Source organism: Cottoperca gobio, chromosome 15 (assembly GCF_900634415.1).
Source record: "Cottoperca gobio chromosome 15, fCotGob3.1, whole genome shotgun sequence".
In the NCBI taxonomy this organism is placed as follows: domain Eukaryota; kingdom Metazoa; phylum Chordata; class Actinopteri; order Perciformes; family Bovichtidae; genus Cottoperca; species Cottoperca gobio.
Window position 1 is genome coordinate 16302616 of NC_041369.1, and position 21532 is coordinate 16324147.

At 40.0% G+C, this 21532-nt stretch overlaps 1 protein-coding gene across 1 annotated transcript in view; it reads right to left on the reverse strand.

The window, feature by feature from the left end:
• Positions 1–17166, reverse strand: part of LOC115020480 (VPS10 domain-containing receptor SorCS1-like) — a 41811-nt gene extending 24645 nt beyond the window's left edge. Inside the window, 6 exon segments of the mRNA XM_029450546.1 lie at positions 753–826; positions 2195–2353; positions 2601–2654; positions 2656–2701; positions 3848–3915; positions 16459–17166. Of these exon segments, the coding sequence (XP_029306406.1) occupies positions 753–826; positions 2195–2353; positions 2601–2654; positions 2656–2701; positions 3848–3915; positions 16459–17166 (1109 nt within the window).
• Between the last annotated feature and the right edge of the window lie 4366 nt (positions 17167–21532).

Consider the following 21532-nt stretch of genomic DNA (forward strand, 5'->3'; position numbering starts at 1 on the left):
AAGTAAAGTACTGTACTTAAGTCAAATTATCAAGTATTTGTCCTTTACTAGGGTATTTCCATGTCATGCTACTTGTGTACTTCTACTCCACTTCATTTATCTGAGAACTGTTGTAACTTGTTCATTTTTAGTAAAAACATGTGATATTCTTTTAAAGTACAATACAAAACATCAGACTACAGTCTTTAGAGGTTAGCAGTTCCATCAAAAACTGCATTGATGCATTAATACTAACAATCCAATAATATCTTATAAGATCAATTATCAATTAAAGGGGGAAAGGTATTTCTAATGTTGATACTTTAAGTACTTTTTGCACATGATACTAATGCTCTTTTAATTAAGTAAATGTTTTAAATAGAGACATTTTACTTGTAAACATTTCTTAAAAGTACACTCGACACTGAAAACCTGTTAATAGGTTCAAATGTGACTCAATAACTGTGTTGATATTACTGTAAATGAGCTGCTGACTAATCAGAAATATGCAATATTAATGCAGGAGGAGTCAGTTCTCATGTTTACTATATGTTTCTACCGAGACACAATCTGAGAACACAGCGTACAGTGAAGGCATTTCCCCTCTGTACTGCTGCCTAAAAATGCATACATTTCAATTATTTAATGTATAATTAATTGTTCTTTACATTATTCATGGTGTTTTTAGAGTAAATCAAAAATATGTTGCAATATTACAGCATCGCTCTCCCAGACAGACAAACCCTCCGCAAATGACTGATTGTTGATCTCACCAGTAGAATCTGTTGGGGACGACGCCGTCGTGCACAAGCTGCCATCTCCACCCAAATTCAACGGAGACGTAGAGCTGAAAAATGAGAAGAATGCATTAACCAAATGAGTTACAGTATGAAGAATAATGTTCCAAGTCAGAATATCCAAGAGAATTATCCCCTGATATATGTCTAACTGTATTATCCAGAAGCTGTCAAGAGTTGTGGATTTTATGGCGTCAATGAGTTGATGTTGTTTTGAATATTGAGTGTAGACTTTGTTTTTTTATCACTGTCTTTTTACGGAAACTGATGGATGTTCACAAACTGAAAATTAGATTATTCATTCTGATGCCTTGAAAACGAGGGAAGGGGAGGACAGACAAATTGGCCTCTGTATTAAAATACACTAACACTAACTTAGCAGGAATTCAGACTAATTGGTGTTATAAAATCACTCATTTAACTGTCATTGTAGTCTTTTTATTCCATAAAGCCATTAGACTTCTTTTTACTGTACTTGTTTCCAAGCCTTCAGAAAGCCTGTCATCTTGTCATCATGATCGAGCTGCAAGCATCTTAAGCTCGCCGCTTTACAGGGATAAGCATCATCATTGTGACTCATCTAAGAGGTTTAAACTTTTAAATGACATGACAGAAGATCAATAAATGTAAAATGAAACCAAGCTAAGATTCATTTGAGCAGTTAAAGGAAAAACAGATTCAATTTAGCTTTACAAAGACGTACTGAATGACCCTAAAGGCAAGCTTCTCAAGAGCGTCTTCATTTTGACCCGTCGATGGTTCTCAAGTAAGCTTCCTGCATGCCCAATTTATCTCACTTCTCAGATCTTGACTGTTTTTCCCTCGGAAAATCAACTCTTCCAATAGCAAGCTGAGAAGGCCGAGTTCGACGTCTATGATGTCGAGTAAAGAGGACAGCGGGGTTCTCACACACAGTGATGAATAGTTTGTGTTTATGCTCGCAATCGTGCGTTTGTGTGCTCTTTAGCCGTGTCTTCCTCGTTAACTATCCCGTGTGTTGTCTGGGACACATCCATTCAGACTTAGAGTCTGCAGCCAGACCTTATGACTTGTTAAGGGTGATCAGCTACCTCTGTTCTGGCAACAGCAGCCTTGGCTTAAGTGGCAGATGTCTCTGCTCGTGAACACCATGTACTGATGTCCAAATGAATGCTTTCGACCGTGACAACGGCGCTGCGTATGCTTTATATAATTTTCTAAAGATATTAATTTTGTTGTGACCGAACAGGCTAATGATGTATAACGAGAAAGAACAACAATCTGGCAGAACACTCACACTGAGCCAACATGTGCATGATAAGCAGCAAGTGAACCCTACACAACAGTCCTTTTCCAACAGCTAGAGATTTATTTTTTTTCCTGTCACACTTTCAGTTTTTATTCCAGCTATTTCATGACACCTGACAGCTACATGTTACCTTTTGGTCGTGGCTGTAAGCCAGGATCCAGTCCTCCTGCTCGGGGTGAAAAAGCAGGCTGAGGATATCAAAGGCTAAGCTGTGTTTCTGATAGGTCGCCCCCTCGTCAAGGCTAATGAGCAAGCTGCTCTCCACCTCCGGGTCGGTAAGTAACATGATCTGAGACGAGACAAGAAAGGAGACGGGGAAATCAGCGGCCCACCATGACAGCATCCATTCCACAGGGCTTATGTGTACTTGTGCTGCTTGGAACAGACGCATGGTGCAGACGCATGGTGCAGACTCCTGTAGGGTTGCTTTGTAGGGGAAAAGAAAACAAAAAAACTCTGCTACACACAGCAATAACATTTGACCGATTTATTCAAAACAGATGGGTCTTTTTCATGAGATGCGTGTGGACACTTACCTTCCTTTTGTTGTTGGGACTCACGTACAAGTAGCTCAGGATGGTTTTTGGGCCCGACTTTCTCATTAAGTTTCTCATATGTGGTCCCATAATTAGTTGACCTAGAATTCAATTATAAGGATAAAAGGAAATCGGTTGTGGTGGAGAGCAAAGGAGAATGGAGAAACACCTACTAGTTAAGATGCTGATGCTATCATTAAGCATATCAGGCAAGCAGAAAATTGCAACAGCAGAAGTCTTGGAGTAATTTGCTAGATGAATGGAGATTCTTTAAATGATCAAAATATACAAGGCTAATGTAGGCCTCCTGTGTGGCGAGGGGATGAGACATTATTATAATTATTGATGCTTTGGGGTAAAAACATAATTCTAAAGTTGTTTAATAAATCAAAGGGAGGATCAGAGGACATATTTGCCTGTTGGCTGAAAATAAAACTTGACAGACTTTTTAAAAACAAATAAAACACATCTTTCGATGAATTGTCACCATAATATAATATACTTTACTTCCTCATAGTTTGGAGTCCAACAAACTACAGTGTTGTACGTGTTTTGTTATGACCATCTCAAAATAGAAAACCTTCCCTTTGCCACACACCTGCACATTAAACCTACAATAACAGATTATTGTTGCAGCAGTAAACAAGTTGAGAACACAACATTGACATTTCATCATCACCTTTTGAGGTAACATGGTGAACCTGTCAGCAAAGAGTCCAGCAGTTACAGATCAACATTATTGGAGTTGTGTGATGAAGTCAAGTCCAATGTTCTCCCTCCTTTTAGTTTGGTCTCTTTGGTCTCTACCAACTCAAGAGGGAAATGTCTGGCTCTTAATCTGCTAAAGGCTTCACTATGTTCCCAGCTCACAGCTATCCTCACAGCTAGAGTGGCGAGAGTGAACCAAAACAGTAAAGTTGTTGTCCAGACGGCTAAACAACGAGCTGAAACTCACTATAAAGCTTTGTAAAGCCGAGAGGAGCTACGGATTCAGCTGATAACTCTCTGTAGGATCCACCCCACTCATACGGTCACATTGTTTTCATATTGTCATCTGATACATTGTGAATATAAAAGAAAATATTGATTACAGCTGATTTAATGAAGGTGACAAAATAAGAGAATTGCTTTGAGAATGTTTTACAACTGGGGTCAAACAGGAGTAATGTGTCATTTTCTGTAGCTGATTCTGAAACAACCAAGTAATCAGTTTTAGATCATTTGTAATACAAGACAGAAGATCTTACCTCCATAATGAACTCTCTGTTACTCTGCCAGAGTTGAAGTCGTAGTACTTTGTCAACATGAGGATCACCTACGAAACAGATAAAACAGATTACTAGCATCGAAGGATCATCAGTTTTGTGAACAGCAGCAGTAAGGTGTCACATAGTGAAAGAAAAGAGAAAAGTCGTTCACGCACGTCTTTTAAGCTCCCCGACAGACACGGCTTTATTAAAAACCAAAGATAACTGTGACGGCCTGTCAACCCATCGCTTTGTTTTTCGTATTAATGCCATAAACTATGTGTATCTACTCTGAGGAAAACCTGACAACATATGCATAATATAATGGTTTCTAAGACTCGGTAAACTAGCAGTAAATGCTATCACTGGTAAACTATGACTAAATGAATAAATAAGTCAACGCTATAATTCAGCTCAGGCACAGAGACCGACCTAGTAAATATCATAGACATCTTTTTGAAGAGGACCATAAAAAATGTCGTATGGGGTTTACAAAAAGCAGGCCTTTACTTAATATACATTCAAAAAAGCTGCAGGTATACAGAGGTCTTGCAAACGACCCCAGATATACAAGTTTGTATATGCATGTGATTACTGAGGATTAAAGCCATGTTTACGAACATTTCATTTGGAATTTCCTTTTTTCAAACTGAAGCAACACTATAAAAAGGGAAAACTGCAATTATAATAAGAATTTATGTCCGAAAGAAGGTATTTTTTACGCAACAGAGTTTTATAAAGATCTCAACAGTGCTCGACACAGAAACAGCTCTTCATATTGTGCCCTTCACCCTTTACACAAATGTGTAGCGTGCCGAGCCCTGCATGCACTATGCAATCGTAAAAACTGCAGATAATATAGCTCTCTGGGGGAAGCGTCTCTGGGCATCTTTTCATACCTTTCTTCTAATTATCGAGTGTTATGAGTGTTTGGGGTAACATTCTCTATAACAAGTAAGAACTCCATCATGTAAACAAGAAATTTGAACTTTGTAAGACCTTGCTCGTGCAGTTTGCATAAATTCCATGTTCTAGGCTTTCGCTCATATCAAACAAGTCAATTGCTTTCTTAAAAAACAATTTTTAAAAGAAAATTTTGACAAATACACTCTAGGTCCCTTATGTACAGTCGACTCCAGCAGCTTAAATATCAAATTTCAAAAATGATAGTATCTCAGACTTTTAAAACTAAAATCAGGGACCACTACCTGATGTACTTTACTGCTGCAACCACAAAACACAATAACAGTAACTCTGATTTATGAATACAAAACACCGTTCTACTAGTACTCTAAATAAAAGCCACTCACAATCTGATATTGTTAAATCTCGTATCAATAAACAGAATATTATAAAGAATCCTCTTTTCTGGCTCATACAGAAACTCCTGTTATTGTGTAATAGCTTAAAACAATATCTTTAAATGTTTTGTTTTGTTCAACCAAAAGTCCAAAATCCAATGACATAAAACATAGAAACAGCAGCAAAGCTACTTATTGGTTTATGGAACTATTGAGTAATAAATTCATTGTCCTAAAAAGGTTTTACATGTCCTGCCGATTTATTATTATTATGCTCATTTGTGTTTGCGATCATAAACACACGAGTCTTCACCTGCGCGATATCCCTTTCTATATCGTGTATCTTAAAGACTGTACCATCAGTTCCTAAAGAACTTCTTTCCGTCAATGCAATGCATTTAAACTACACTTTGCTTCATTCAAAGCTCTGACTGTGCTATTACTTTGTGCTGAATGTATGAAAACCTTTATATGAGCTATAGTTCAGAGATAATCCATGTAGCTTGTTATAACTACGGTACCAAGTGTCCAGACTGGGTTGCAGAGATTAATGGCCTTCCAATAAAATGGCCTTTATACCTTCCAAAAGTCTTACCCTCACGGACATCGCCGTACGCAATAAAACAACCTGCAGCAGTCGGAAAATTAGGACAAAATATATCCCCCATTCTGTATGGCAATTAACTTTATGCATTTGCTTGGGAAGGATCCAGGATTACAGTCAGATATCATTTGCGTGCTTACTCAGTGTTCTGAGGGATGTTGAAAGTGAAAGGTGAAGCCCCATGGTTCAACGCATCAATACAGTGATACAATATGCACTTTGTAGATTTTTCTGTGTGAAACAGGTGTTTGAAGTTCAGCATGTCACATAAGACATTAAATTGCCATTTGAAATCACTGGGCGAAGGCTACTTCTTTTACTGCTAGAACCATACACCGGATAATGGCAGAACTTACCCTCTGGATTTAAATAATAATGCCATATGATACACATTTGATGCCAGCAACCATGTAGTGCACAGCCCATTAAAACGGCAATGGCACCAACATATCTCCAAACTGGATTACTTGACATCCAAGAGCAAGCAAATTGATTTTTCAACCTCTAATCCTTTGTAAATCTTAAACCTTGGAGGTAAATGGACTGGGATGAATTTGATCATTATGTAAGAACGAATGGTGGCTTAATGGCGTTTTAAAAAAGGGCTTAGGGTGAAGAGATTACTGTTGAGAAATGGAGGTGTTGTATGAAGAGGAGAAGGGGGGGGATTCTGTTATTGAAGGGTGAACACCTGAGACAAATGAAAGGAGCGACAGAATACACATTACAATTCAATCCCACCAACCCGTTGATACAGCCTTATCAGCAGTTGGAATTAAGTTGCCCCATCAATAATACTGTCATCACATTTAGCCACTGCAATTAAACAGATGGATGATTCCATAAAAGCAATTGTTAAAGAGTTACTGACTGGAATATTAATATTAAAGAAATATGACATATCAAAAACTGAAAAGATGGGATAGGAATAAGCAATGACATTTGTTTACACGTTTTTCTTTTGGGGATAGTTTCTGATGTTCTACAGTTTTAAAAAGGGTCAGTCCACCCACGTAACTCTAGTGGTATCTACAATTAAACTTGCAGGCCACGAGTAGTCATGTGATCCATTGTAGATATCAAAAGGATTATAGCAGCTTTAATTATAACGGTCACATTTTGCGTAATGATGATATTCACTTTTTTGACTGGTGACATTAAATGTTACAACTAAGACACATTCCTTTGGGAAGAGAAGGGGTGAGACCACCTGCCTACAAGATATTAACAGCACAGAAGTGTTAACAATGTGACAACGCCTTTCAAGGAATAAAAAATAAAAACACGGCTAAGCGACCAAATTCTAAGACCCCAGGGGCCGGTACAGCATCAAATATGAAATGTGACTTAATAAAAAATCACCACATTAAACAGCATCATTTAACAACTTTAATAAAGAAACAATTGTCTGTTTCTATTACACTGTTTATGGCCCTCTCTCACTCCACAGGAACAAAAGCCTGCAGGAAAGGACATCTTCGTATACTTCAATACCACCTCAGTGAGACACACAATGTACAGAGGCTTTTGTCTGCCACATCAATTTATATCACTTCATTAACAAAGGCAACATTTCCTAGTAGACCAGATGTTGTGCTGAAGCTAGGTTGTTTGAAGTCAGAGCTGTTGGCTCTCGCATGCATAGCAGGTCACTGCAATCATGAATTATAAAGCAACTTCATAATATCACTATTGGTGTCCTAATAAAACTTGATGTAAAAAAGGAGTGAAATCACAGTGAACAAAACATCTTTGGTCCTTGCTTTAAGCACTTGAAGGGTATTAATATGACTGAACTTTTTTTTTTAAACGTGATTCTTGAAGTAATATAGTTCAGCAACAAAGTGACTGATGGCACCACGCTGTTACCTTGGCAGATGGTAATACCACTGATCTGTGAACATCAAATAACCGGCTGTTTTTAAATGGACAGAGAACAGATACTCCCTGTTACAGCTTTCAAGCAGAACAGAAAGTATCTGGCTTTATTGGACTTGTCGTGTCAAGACAACGGCCCCGTGTGTAAGTAGCGGCGTGGTTGACAAGTCATCTGAAACAGCTTTCCTACAGGCTTCTACTCGAATCATTTGCTTCTACACCATAAATGAGTCAAGGCTAGTTCAGCAGCAAAGCTACAACGGTCCGCTGAGCTTGGAAGCTTGCGTGTGCACGAGGAGGGAGTCTGATCAATACAGGCGAGATTAGAAAGGGTAGATTTTTCAACCCGACCAAAAAGTTGCGCCCACTTTGCCAGGATGCAAGGATGGAACTACGTTTGACTCTTCAACACTCCGTTTGAAAGTGCTGAGGTAGAAGATTACTTGCATGTTGACAAACTAAAAGCTCCTTGGACTCTTTAATAAATTGCATTTTTTTCTGACATAAATAACATACAACAGCTGATTAGATAAATATGCTGCAGAAGGATTTCTCTCAGGCGCACCAAACGCATTTGAAACCTTCTGTTTTTGCATCACTATAAATCCAAAAAGGAAACTCCAGTGTAAATCAAAGTTAGGGTTTTGAATGCAAGGCTTTTCTTACTGCAGCCAGATGGTGTAACTCATACTGTATGAATGAGTAATGCAGGTGGCCAGTATTAAATGAAAGACTTCCGAAACACAAAATGAGGTGGCGACTGAGCTATGGCCAAAAACAGTATATTGACAACAGCAGCAGCAAACAGCGGGGGTTTCTGATTCATGGAGCACTGAGAGCGCTGGCTGTGTTGGTTTTAATTTAAAAAGCACACCAACTGGTTGAGGATTTGAAAATATGTTTCATAAGAAACAGCAGTAAATAGCTGTGACCAGCAGCTCTTCAGCTAGTCAGGTTGGTTGGTTTGAATTGGTCTACAAAACATGTCCCATCCTTTGTTTAAGTTTTCGCCCTAGGTGGCTAAAATCTGGCACTGAAGTGTGAGCTGTGAGGCTCAATTCTAATCAGGCTCCTACACCCTCTCCCTACCTTCCACTCCATTTGTGCGTTCGCGTGGAAGGTCCGCCGCATTAAGTGCCATTCTAAACCAATTAGCAGGGAGTGGAAATGGGTTATAACACCCGCCGACAGCGAGTCTGCATCGATCCTGACTTAACCACCTGCCGTTACTGACAACATGCAACGCTGTCCATCATGGAACACGCTGTGTACAAATAGCTAGGTGCAAACATTTACTAGTAAATAATGAATTAATATCGTCATACAGATGTTAACAAGGATCCAATATACCTAGAAAATGTTAATTTGATTGTACAGTTTAGTATATTTAGAGGGACTGTTGCAAAAACCAAGCAGCTCATAAACAGAGTTTAAAAATGTACAAAAAAAAAAGGTTTCTTCCGAGAGATGCTGATATGAAACTATGGTTACCAAAAGTCGCAACAGATCCTGTTTCTGCCGGAGAGAGGGAAGTTCATTCCGGAGCTTGCCACTGTATTTACACCCTACACACCTTTAGTGAGTGCTACCACAATCGGAGTGTGTAGGGCCGGATTGGAATTGGGCATGTGTGTAAAGGTGGGTGTGCTCTGACAAGTGTTTGATGATTGCATGAGCATGCACGAACTTGGTCGCAGCTATTGCGAATGCAAGTCTGTTTTAATTAGAAGTTCAAGTGAACAGAAAGAAATGCAAACACGAAGACACGTCTGCAACAAAACAAATACAAAAAAAGGTAAGATCTCATTACACCTTGTTATAGCTCAAATAATTGTATCCACGGATAAAATCTTTGTATAGTGATTTCTGCTCTGTTAGTAAGCATGCAGTGAAGAAGAAAACACCCCGGGGGGGGCAGCTTGTCGATAGAAGACAGTCTGCAGGATTTCAAGGTGTTAAAGAGATCCTCACCACAGGAAGGCTAGGTGGCTTGGCAGAGCTGAAATCAACCTGCCAGTAGTTTGTGCGCAGTGCTGATCTTTAAAAACCAGTCCATCTGTTTATCCATGCAATGTAAGCAACGCCACATACTGGAATATGTGAGGGAAAATAAATTATTTGTCTTTGGTTTGGTCGTGGTGTTACAAGTCTTATCTGTATGTATTTCATGAATTTATTTATGTTTCTTTAGCAGGATGTGTGTGATGCTCATCCCCCCCACCCTCCCCTCAGCAACTTGTCAATCTCAGCCTCCCAGGAGACAGGGGAGCTGGTGGGCGTCCAAACTGACAGTAGCGGCCACAGGGTTGTCTGAGCATGACAACATGCTCAATGCAGGAAGCTGCATGCATCACATTGTTCCAAACAGGGCTGTTTGTGATGGTAAGCTGAGGAGGCAGGATCAATGTTGGGTAGGTAGGAGACAAATTGTGAAAATAGACTAAATATTATTTAATCATTGATCATATGAGGTCTCCCGTTCCTCCGCCTAAGGTGCAAAATTGGGAGCCAGGGCGGAACAGGTATGATTACTGACAAAATGGCCCTGGCGGTGTTGTCGCTTTCGTAGGGTAAGCTGCAATTGATGCAGTAATCGTCCTGTAAATACTTTTTTAATTATTACATTTTGATTGAAAATAGTTTACTGTGTTTATTCAATAAATAAATATTCAAATACATCTATATTAATGTCCTGCAGGTTTCAATGTTGATATATTGGAGAGGTACCCGAGTGGTTAGGGCATATACCACATGAGCAGCGGTTCGATTCCTGGCTGTTTGGACCGCATGTTGCAAGTCATGCCTCTACTCCCTTTCCCCAACATTTCCTATCAGTCCACTATGAAAAGAATTACACTATTTTATAATAATAAAGTGTTTGTAAATGTTGTTACCGGGATGCCCCCACATTTCTGAACATTTTCCCAATTTAAGTCATGATATGGAACAGAGTTTTCGAATGTATTCTGCCTCCGCAATGACACTGTTGAAAGAGGCTTTCAAAAATGTTTAAAGAAATGGGAACATTTGTTTTTAATCATGGTCATTTTCTTTCTTACGAGAGTCAGATGGGAAGATCGATACCACTCTCACGTCTCTGGCTAGTTTTGTATTCTCTATCCGCACAAGTTTAAAAGTGCCCCAGCACTTTTGCATAGTATACAGTATTTTGGTTTCAACCTTTTACTGCATATGTTTAATATTGTCTTGTGTTTAATATTTTTCATATATTTTATCTGGAGGCATATTCTACTTTATTTTTCTCTGGGTTTTATTTTAGTATGGCCAGCTTCGTCTTCAAAATAACATACCATGTGGCGCGTCTCCACACAGCTGATAAATATTTTTTGGGCAAATATAGTATTCTCACTGTAACTCCAAAAACTTTCAGTTCAATGGTATCTCAGGCAAAAACATAAAAACTGCAAGTCTCAGAGAGAGAAGACGTGAATTTTAAAAACACAGAAAATGTAATTGCAGGTTATTTCTTGTTCACTGTACCCATTTATATATCTTCAGAATGCTGAAATAGAAACATTGTCCATACTTTTAATTCCTAAAAATTCGATTTGGCATTAATGTTTGCATAAGTAACATTGATATCTGCTGCAGAAGGTCATAATTCCCTTTAATGTTGCCTTGAATAAATAAATAAAGAGTGTCTGACATCCATTAAGCCATGCTGCACATTGACTGCAGATTCTGTGGATATAGTCATTGTAGTTGCTTTTATGCAGGCATTAACAAAGTCAAGGTAAATCCTTGCAATTAAATCCTTGTAATTAACATCTCATAATGAGATAGAATCATATTTCTATCTCGAGATAACCCTCAATCTCTCTGATCTTTTTTCCCGCACAAACTTACAAGCTAAAGAAAACAGCAAAACATGGACTTTAGTGCCCATGAGCAGGGCATAAACATCACATTTAGAAAGCTGCTCCTCAGGGCTGCTCAAGGCAGACAAAAAGGTATTTTTCCAAGAGAAGAAAGCCCTTCCCCAAAGATGGAGAAACTCAACAAATGCTCCAGACCCAGGGTTTTTGTGTACACGGCCATTCAGTTTAAGACAGACGCAGAATATGAGGCCACTTTTTGCCAAGAAATGGAGATTCGTAAAGAAAAAGTTACTCAAACTAAAGGCCATAAGGACTGAGGATCAAGGCCAGTGAGATGTAGATAAAAGGCTTTCCATCAACAGCTTGATCATTTTAGGCCAAATACTCTCAGGAAATGTCCTGGATGCTGTAGGGATCTCCATCAGCACAACACGGAGGAGGAAGAAGAAGAAAAAGGAGAGGAAGATGGTGTCCACTTCAAACACAAGTACCTTTTTATTTTTGTTAAATATATTTCACCTGTGCTGCCTGTAGCTCTTCTGTGGAGAATTTTAAGTGATTTATATTATACGCGTGGCATTTAAAACAGCTGGTTCGAGTGGAAACAAAATAGGACAGATGTGTTCAAGGTCGTGAGGAGCTGGAGCCTATACCAGTATGCACTGGGCAACACCCAGGACAGTAGACAGTCTCACAGGCTGACACAGAATGACAAACAGTCACACCTACAGGCATTTTACACTTTCTGATTCACCTCATTTGCATGTGTTTGGACTGTTAGGAAACTAAAGCATGAATAAAAGCTAAATATGCTAACCAGGGCTATAACTAACATGCATTAAACGTGTACAAACTTTTGGAAAATGTTACAATATTCTAGAACAACAGAATCCTTAAATATTAAATTGAAAGAGACGTTTTGCAGCGTAACACCGTCTGTTGCACTACAGATTTGTCAGGGGGAAGGTATTAGTTGAGGAACCTGGGCAGTTAGAGCCGACGTATGTTTGTGACTGACTGAAGATTGCCCAGTAAAGTACTTTGTCATTATTGTAAGCATGGGATGCCGTTCTAGCGGTGATGAATTTCTCCACTTTGCGTTAGAGAAGATAACAATAGCCTCGCCTAGAGATAAGACAACAGGGCACGCAGTGGGTCAGCAGCAGACTGTGCATTTTACGAAACGCCCACCACTACAAGTACACGGGTGGAGATGGGAGTACAAGGCACGGCCTGTTGCAGTTATTAAAACCCAACAAAATCAAATATATGTCTTGCTTCAGATATTGAAGCCCTTACATTTCCTTTGGTAAAACATGTTGTTCTCTTGGCTGACTGCTAATAAAGGCCCAGTGGATCTTTGATTAACATCCTCTGCAACACAATATGGTTGAAATTAAAGGCTCCTGTAGGTAAACTATACTACATTAGAGGATTTTTGGAAACTGCTGGTGTTTTTATTTGACCTTGTAGGCTCGTGACTGACAATAACCACATGAATCAGTGTGGTAGCAGCAACATTGTCCTTGGTCTTCATGTTAATTGAGCTGCTGAAATGACACTGCAGCCTAGTTTTCAAACCGTGATAATTGGAAACATGATAAAAGAACAGTAACATCCGACAACTAGGCTTCAGCAGCAAATGACTGGCAAAATAAAATCTGGAATTGGACAGGAAAACTAAATATCAAAGTCAATAACAGGCTCAGACAATCTGCTGATGTTCTGTAGATCCACAGCAAAACCAATTATCACATTTCAGAATTTGCAACAAACACATCATATCAGCTGCACTATGTAGATACGTTGATTTCATTTAGTTGACATGTGAGAACTGCCTGCGGTGTCTAAACACAGCAGCCCTTTCCCACACAAACAGAGTCAAATTAACAAGCCAGAGGAGATATTAGTGTCTGAGCACTGCAAGCATTCACAGCCCCAGAGCAACTTTCTTCTTTCTTTGTATTTGTTGGCCAATGTATCTACTTCTCTTTATTCAGCCTGCAAGATGAGGTTGCCAATTAATGTGCAACTGGCTGGTAAACCTCTCGCAAATCTTGTCATGCACCCAGGGAAGCTGATTGCAGCCATTATATCTGGTGTGTAACTGTTAACAAGTTAAACAAAGACGTTAAACTTAGAAAAGGGAAATTGACCACTTTTGATATAGATTACTACTTTAAATTTCTAAAGAGTACACCAGCTGGAAAATATGTGAGCTTCCTTGGTGAGCACCTGGCCCCTACACAGAGTATATTGCAGAAGTGGGAACACACACATAATTACATTATTAGTAGGCAGGGTGAGACTCTGTGTCAAAACATGATCCTGCGCGCGAGGAAGGAGTGTTGTTGGCTTTTCCACCGCAGAGAAGACGACCCCCACCAGACAGCTACAGTCACAAATAAAATAAAATTCTGTGGGAAACACTCAAATATGTGAGAATACGTTGGACTTTTTATTTATGTTCTATGGCTTGCTGATCCTTATAGGACCCCCAAGGTACTACCACTCTAAATTGAAAAATCGATCAAAATGAGCTTTCGATTTCAACTTTCAAAATCAAAAACAGGATCGGTGATTCTCCCAGTACTTTTTTCTCTCCCTCTCTGCTACCTGCGTGCATCCAAAGAGAAAGCACTTAAAAAAGACACAGTGTAGCTTACCAGTAGCTGCATGTTTTAAGACTCCATGGCCACTGCACTACATGGCAGAAGGGTAGGCCTACTTTACAACAGCGTTTCCTCCATACATACTCTTTCATACTTACACCGCACCCCCACCCCCCTCCCCTCCCAGACAAGGGGCGAGTCTCAGACTCAGCTACTTCAGCACCAAGGACAGCTCCATGTATTTATCAATACACAGCACAGAGAGAGCAGCTTCTGAAATGCGCTGCAGCACGTCTGTTGGAATCATAAGCATTGTGGCCATAATCAGCTCCACCCTGGGACCGACTACTAACTTGCACAAACCAGATAGGACCAATGAGTCAGGCAGACTAGACTTACATATTCAACTAAACAACCTCGCTGCCCCTGCACTCTCTCTGCAACTAGGGCATTGAAAGGGGGGGGGGGGGGGGGGGGGGTTAGAGGTTAACAAGGGAAATTTTGTCAATTTTTGTCCAACAATGGGTACTTCAACATAAAAGCGCAAAAGACCCTAACCAGAGCCAGTGTTGGGTTTGTTCGTTCTGGGCTACTGTAGAAACATGGCGGTGCAACATGACGGACAAGGTAAAGAAAACACATCGATTGCTAATATTAGGTAATAAAAAGACATAATAACCAATATTATATTCCACTTCTGCCGATAGATCCGAAACCTACAGGCTGCTCATTTAGGATGTTGGTGCCTTTTCTGCTCTTTACTCTATATTTGCAACAGTCAAATGTGATATCTTTATCAAGCATTACAGAAGTTGAATGTTTTAAAACATTGCAGGTTTAGTCCTTGTCGGCTGCATTGGACTGCAGCATTCTTCTAACTCCCCTTGTGAAATGGGTTTGTCCTGCTGAACATGGTTTAAATCATTAATACATGACATGGTCTCATGCTCTTTTCAGCCTACACGCTGGCCCTGAGATGATGCCATCATAACATCAATTTTCACAGCCATGCCAATGATACACACTTTTACATATCTTTAGAGCCCAATGATACCAACGTGTTAAACTGACTTACAGCCTGTCTGCACTTGATAAATAGAGGAGTAATTACCTTCTAAAACTCAATGAAAGACAAGCAAGACATAAATACTTCTGCTAAGCCCTAAGGCTAAAAGAGATGCACCATCCAAGAATCTTGGATCTCTGGTTCTGCACATCAAGCCGAGGCACTCTCTGATAGTATGTTAGACGCTGCTTCTAGTAATAAATCACACCTCCAAATCAGCTTCTTTCATCTCAGAAATATTGCCAGGGCGCAATTTAATTCAAACTCTGCGGCTTGACTCCTGATCAAAAAAAAAAACTGTACTGGCTGAACTGTACATACCTTTGAGACTTGATATTAAAGTCCCGTTGCTTGTATATACAGTAAAGCTCTAAATGGCTTACATCGAAGACCCCCTATTGTTTTGAATGCCTTCAAATTTACTCACATCCTCCACTGTGGGTTGTCAGAACCACAGATATAAGAAAATTGGATGTTGCCAAAAAAGGGTTAGCTAGAGGTTAAACACATCTATTTGTGTCGTCTTTTATCTCTCCTTGTACCTATATTTAGTATTTTACAATATTACTTTGATGCTATTTTGTACTTTGTACAAAGAGCACTTCACAAGTTACATTCTTTGTGTAAAGTGTGTTATAAGTGAAGTTATGTTACACCTTTCTGCTGTGTAATGACTTTCACTTTTAGCGTTCAGCATCGGTGTTCATTGAGCTGAAGACTCAACCTTTAGTAGCATCACCCATCTCTCCATTGTTGAGCAAGGCAGATGAGGCTCCAGCAAGAAGACAGGTGCATAGAAAGGTATTGATCTCATACACGCATGAAATACTGTTTATGCCTACAGCCAAAATCAGTGACTCGAGAGAAAAAAAACAGCACAATTCTATGCAGAACATTAAACTTATATGTTGCTTTATCTGTTTTACTTTAAACTTCAGCCTACCTGCCAAGTCAGCTAATCAATGGCATAGATTGTGTGTGTGTGTGTGTGTGTGTGTGTGTGTGTGTGTGTGTGTGTGTGTGTGTGTGTGTGTGTGTGTGTGTGTGTGTGTGTGTGTGTGTGTGAGTGAGTGAGTGAGTGAGTGAGTGAGTGAGTGAGAGAGAGAGAGAGAGAGAGAGAGAGAGAGAGAGAGAGACAGGATGAAGCAGGGCAAGACTGATTCCCTCAAACTCTGCATCCTCTCGGCAGTCACACATTTAATCTTCATCAAAACTACTGCTTTTAATTACTCAAATTATCATGCAAGATTTTGGAGTGAACCACACTGGGCACACTGCGTCAAAACAATCTGGAGCACATTAACTACTTACGCTGCTGTTTTGTCCGGACCAGTGCACCATCGCCTGGTTATGAGCCGTGTCCCCGGCGAGTGCAAATGTCGAACTTGTGAGCTCAAACTCCTCCTGGTCCGAAAACGAAGCCTCCTCCCCGCCCTCAGGTCTGAATCCGGACCAAGTGTCTGCGCTCCTCGCACTCCGCGTTCGTCTCCAACTGGCCACATCCGTATCCTCGTTTACTGTCACATTTTCAACGTGAAAGCTGTTATTCTTTTCATCACCGTTGATATGTTCCGTAACGTTACCTCCACTGGGAGAAGGGGCAGCCACGGGTGAAGCACTTCCAGTGAACACTTTCGGGTGGCAAAGTTTTTGCTGACCGTTCAACGCGTCCTTCTGGACACAACTTGTGTTATTTCCCTCTAACCGTGGTTGCACTTTGGACGAACTTTCCTCGCTGGCGGTTGATTCCGCAACGTTGTGCTTTTCCTCCCCGCCGGCGGTGGGTTGGGCGCCCGATGACCCCTCCGTAAATCCAACTAATTCTTCAGCTGGTGCCTCGCCAAAATTAGTCAAATCCAGCTCCGAGAGTTCCCTGGTAAATTCTGTAATTAGCGGCAGCTGGCACGAGGGAATGCACCTTATCTCCCCTTGTGTTCCTCCCAGGATGGAAGTTAGGGTGAAGAGCCAAATCCACTCTGAGAAAATGATAAAAAGGCAGTGACCGAGGCGCGTCTCCATTCTACGTTAATTCCGACTTCAAGCGTGTTAAAAACACATCATGTTCACTCTTGAGCGTTTGTCTGTCATCACCTGGTTAAGTGGAGTCCGGGAATGCACTGTGGGGAGGTGCAGCAGCGCGCGGACAAGTGTTCCCAAGTACTGATGCAAACGATGCATCAGAGGAGGAGCTGGAGGCTGAATGCTGGACGAGAGGGGAGAGGGGCCCATACCCCCGCATCCTCATCCTCATCTCAACCTGGAGGAGAAAAAAACAGCAAATGGGCGTACCCTTAATTAAGTTATATTTCTGTAGAGGCACGTGGCCCACTGGGGGGTTTTATTCAGTTTTTGATCAGCAGTGTGCCAGATACTATTCCACTGTGAAATATTTGACTGGATCATCATCCTATAGGTAATTATGCATTGGATTATCAATCGGAAAGGTATTCTGATGTTCCCAGAGGAAAAGTCTAGAAACATTAATGGGTCTGCCTCTGGAAGTCTTTGTGTGGCAATGTTCCTGACAGGCGCTCTACGGAAGATACAATGAGGCTTTGCATTTTACATTAGCACAGGCCTAGGTAATCAATTAACAGGATTGCCTGTGTCAATTATGCCATGCAGGTAACGACTCTGTTGTGGCCCATCTGCAAAATGGCTTGGAAATTGTTTCACTTAGTCTGCACTCCTGTATTATCTAATCAACACAGCTGAGTGGAGAAAATGCATATTGCCCACATTTTAGCTTTTGTTTTTTGTGTACTTTTCTCATGTTAATGTAGGTGTTTGTATTTAAGCACAGAGGAGTATGCAGGTTCCATGGCAGTAGCCGAGAGCCCATTATTGCCATGCAATGCGGTCACCCTGGAATATAATGTTATATTTCTCCTATATTTTGGGCTTTGTTCCAGTCAGCTAATGGTAAACCATTAGGAGAACTAGAGCCTGTCCAAACCCTGTGATTAGATTCTATTTCTAGGCAACATTTAGTCAATAGGATGAGGATGCTGTTGACTGGTGACTGATGCCGAAGAGACTCCCTATATTGAGCTGTGTTCTCTCCATCGCTCCGAGCCGCGACGTGATCCTGTTCCACACACGGGTCAACTGCACAGAGACGTCTTTCATTGGCAGCCATTAGTGATGCAGTGAGCAAGAGCTGTCTCAATCTGTTTCAGTTAGCTCCCACAAGACAAGGGGAAACCAGTCTATAATGCAGATTGATGGCTGACTGAGAATTTCAATCATGGAGAACATTGACTAAAAAGCTCAAGTCTGGACTTTAATGCAAACCTAATGCACAGTCCAACTATTACAATGCAGACGACGTCTCAGAAAGTAGTGTCTGCGTGTGTGGCACCTGAGCGACTGTTTCCATGTATTTTTGACTCGCTGTTTGTCTGGGATATATCTGCAATGACATTGTGTGGTGATCATAATGGATTTTTTTCCTGACCTGCCTGCTGAGTTTAGACACGGATGGTTGTGTGCACATGCTAGGTTTGTGTCTGCCTCGTTTTTAGCATTTTGTCTGGTTTTGCTCGTAATACTTCTGTGCTGAAAATAATTTCCCAAAGACGGACGCAACTGTCGGTTATATGGATATCGATTAATCTACTGATTATTTTCTCGATGAACCAATTAATTGCTTGAATGTCAGAAAATAATGAAAAAGGCACATCATAATTTCCCAGTGACATTTTCAAATCATTTGCATTATCGGAAAACAGCCCGCAACCCAAATGATATTCAATTTACAGTGATCGAGATCAGTGAACAGCAGAAAGATCACATTTTAGATGCTTGAACTAAAGAATGTTTTGCATGTGTGCTTCAAAAATGACTATTATATAGTAGTTGCAGACTAATTAAGTAGTAGACTTAAGTTTAGGAACAGTATGAAAGTACTACTTTATGCTTTTATTTTTAATAATTCTTTTTTTGCACCTTTATTTGACAGATAACTGTGTAGTAATGGGGGTGGGGATAGGGGGAATGTGACATGCAACAAAGCTACTAAAGGTTGGTATGAACCTGGCACATCACATTTATATGGCATGCGCTCTAACCACTTGGTTACCAAGAGGCTTCCTGCTTTTATTTCTAATGTAGATTTCTCTTTGAAGCCACACTGGGAGGGTGAAGCTGTGTAAATGTCATTTGTAAAATAAATTATTTATTTTCAAAAACTAAACTGAGGGTTTAGACATCACGTTAAAATAAAATTTGTGTAGGAAAAGGAAAATCAAAGCAGACTTTGGGAGATTCTGCATTCTGCAAACCTCCATGGAGGATCTTTTTAACTTATTCAGCGTGCACAGCGACAGATTTCGGGACTGATGTCTTATAGCACATTTGTGTGCACAACATGGCAGCTGAGTGGAATCATTGTCTTTCAACAGACAAGATTGCTGCTTTGCTGCCTGTCACACAGACTGAATACAAACTGCGTCATGCTCCCTGAGCTCATACTTCTGTGATGGAAACTTGCCAGCAGACAATGTGAAAAGCACACAAAGGAACAAGACGACAGCGATCCATGTTGTTGGATTATTCTCAGTTCTTTTAATTAAATAGAATTCAGTGGAAGAAGAAAAGAGCTCTGTGCAGCCCATCTCTGAAATCAGACCTTTTCAACTATGATGTCTGGTTCATTTTCACAACTGCTCAAATGACTCTAGAGCTCATAATAGTAAAAAAAAACACAAAAAAAGAAGTGCAAAGACACTCAGGACATTAGTCATGCACAGAACATTGTCTCGCCCTTCTGCTCCAACTAAAAAGCTAACATCTGCCTGCAGTGCTGCATTGAGTGTATAAGCAGCAATGTGTGTATATGACAAAAGCCGCACACAGTTGCTATAGAAAAGTGGTCTCCCTTTTCAGCGTTCAAGACTGACGTACACCTTTTATCCTTTTTGTCTAAAAACAGAAATGGAAAAAAAGTGAAACTGCTGTGCAAGTTTTTGCCTTCATGCAGACGTGTACAGAAACTCTCGTGCTAAGATAGAAGGTGTTGAGGTATCTATAGACACCCGAGACATCCACTTCAATTAGTGCTGAACACACCTTTGAGCCACCAGGAGAGAAAATCACCCTTTTCAAATAATGATTTCAATTACATTATTGAGAGATATGGTGAAAAGCAATACAGGCAGCAGGTTAAGTGCTCTGACCCCAGTGAAACGCTGCACTCTGTATCTGCTTTATACTACAGTCCTGTAGTTACTGTGCCTAATATGTGATACAGGCTTTATAGTCTGTTATCTTGTCAGTGAAGTAAAATGGTGAACTTTATACTGTATGTATAGTTTCTATTTGTCCTTCACTACTTTACTATATTTTATTATACAGTAGATGCGGCTTTAATTCATTTACCTCCAGCCCTTGCAAATGAGGTCTGATTTTAAAACCATCATTTATTCAGCACAGATTTAGTAATTGGTGAGGTGCATTTTCCCATTAAGGTACCTCTTCACCATTACGTTAATCTTTATTCTTCCATATTTTTTGCTTAACCTTCAGAATTTGCCTCACTGCAGCTCAGGACAACAGTAACAGCTGTCGTATATATGATCAAGCAAAGCTACATTAATTCACATTTTGAAAAAGCAAATTCTTCACACAAATTGAGAACATTATAATAAATTAATGTTTTCTGCTAAAAGGGCATACATTTCTCCTTATTGTACTCCTGCCAGTAAACCAAAATGACCTGACATGTTTGTAAGATTAGAATAAATTAAACTAGAGCCTAGGTACTAGGAATATTATATATTTTACCCTCAGCAGATTAATGATAAAATATTTCCAATGTGTATTTTGAACCACATTTTCACAAATGGTTTTGGTTGTCTGATTTGAAACCTGTGTCAAATGGTACCTGTATACATCTGTACAGTAAAACAGTGAACTAGTAGGACTACTCTGTGAAATCTCAACTGATTTACATACTTCTGTGATGATCATTTTAGAGCTGAGACACTAAAATGAGATTATATTAAAAGTTTTCAAGTCCAGCAAAGGGTCATTAACTACTTTTATTATGGTTAGATAACCAGCGAATATTAGAGGTAATGCAGGCACTAATAAGCACAAATGTAGCAGATTGTTCCATAATGTATTCATTATTCACAGGCTTAGATATTGAAATGTGTTTACATTCACGCCTGCTAGCGTTGCAACAAGCTAAAATCCAGTTAGAGCTAAACCATACAGTACAACTATACACACTGGCAAGACGGCGTTACATACACAAGGTTCGGTGGGGGGTAAAGTCACGATCTTGCCTTGATATGGTCTATCACATAACATGATATAATGGATCATTCTGTTATGCATATTTCAATGAAAATATTTTTTGTGCGAGACCAAGTATGCAGAG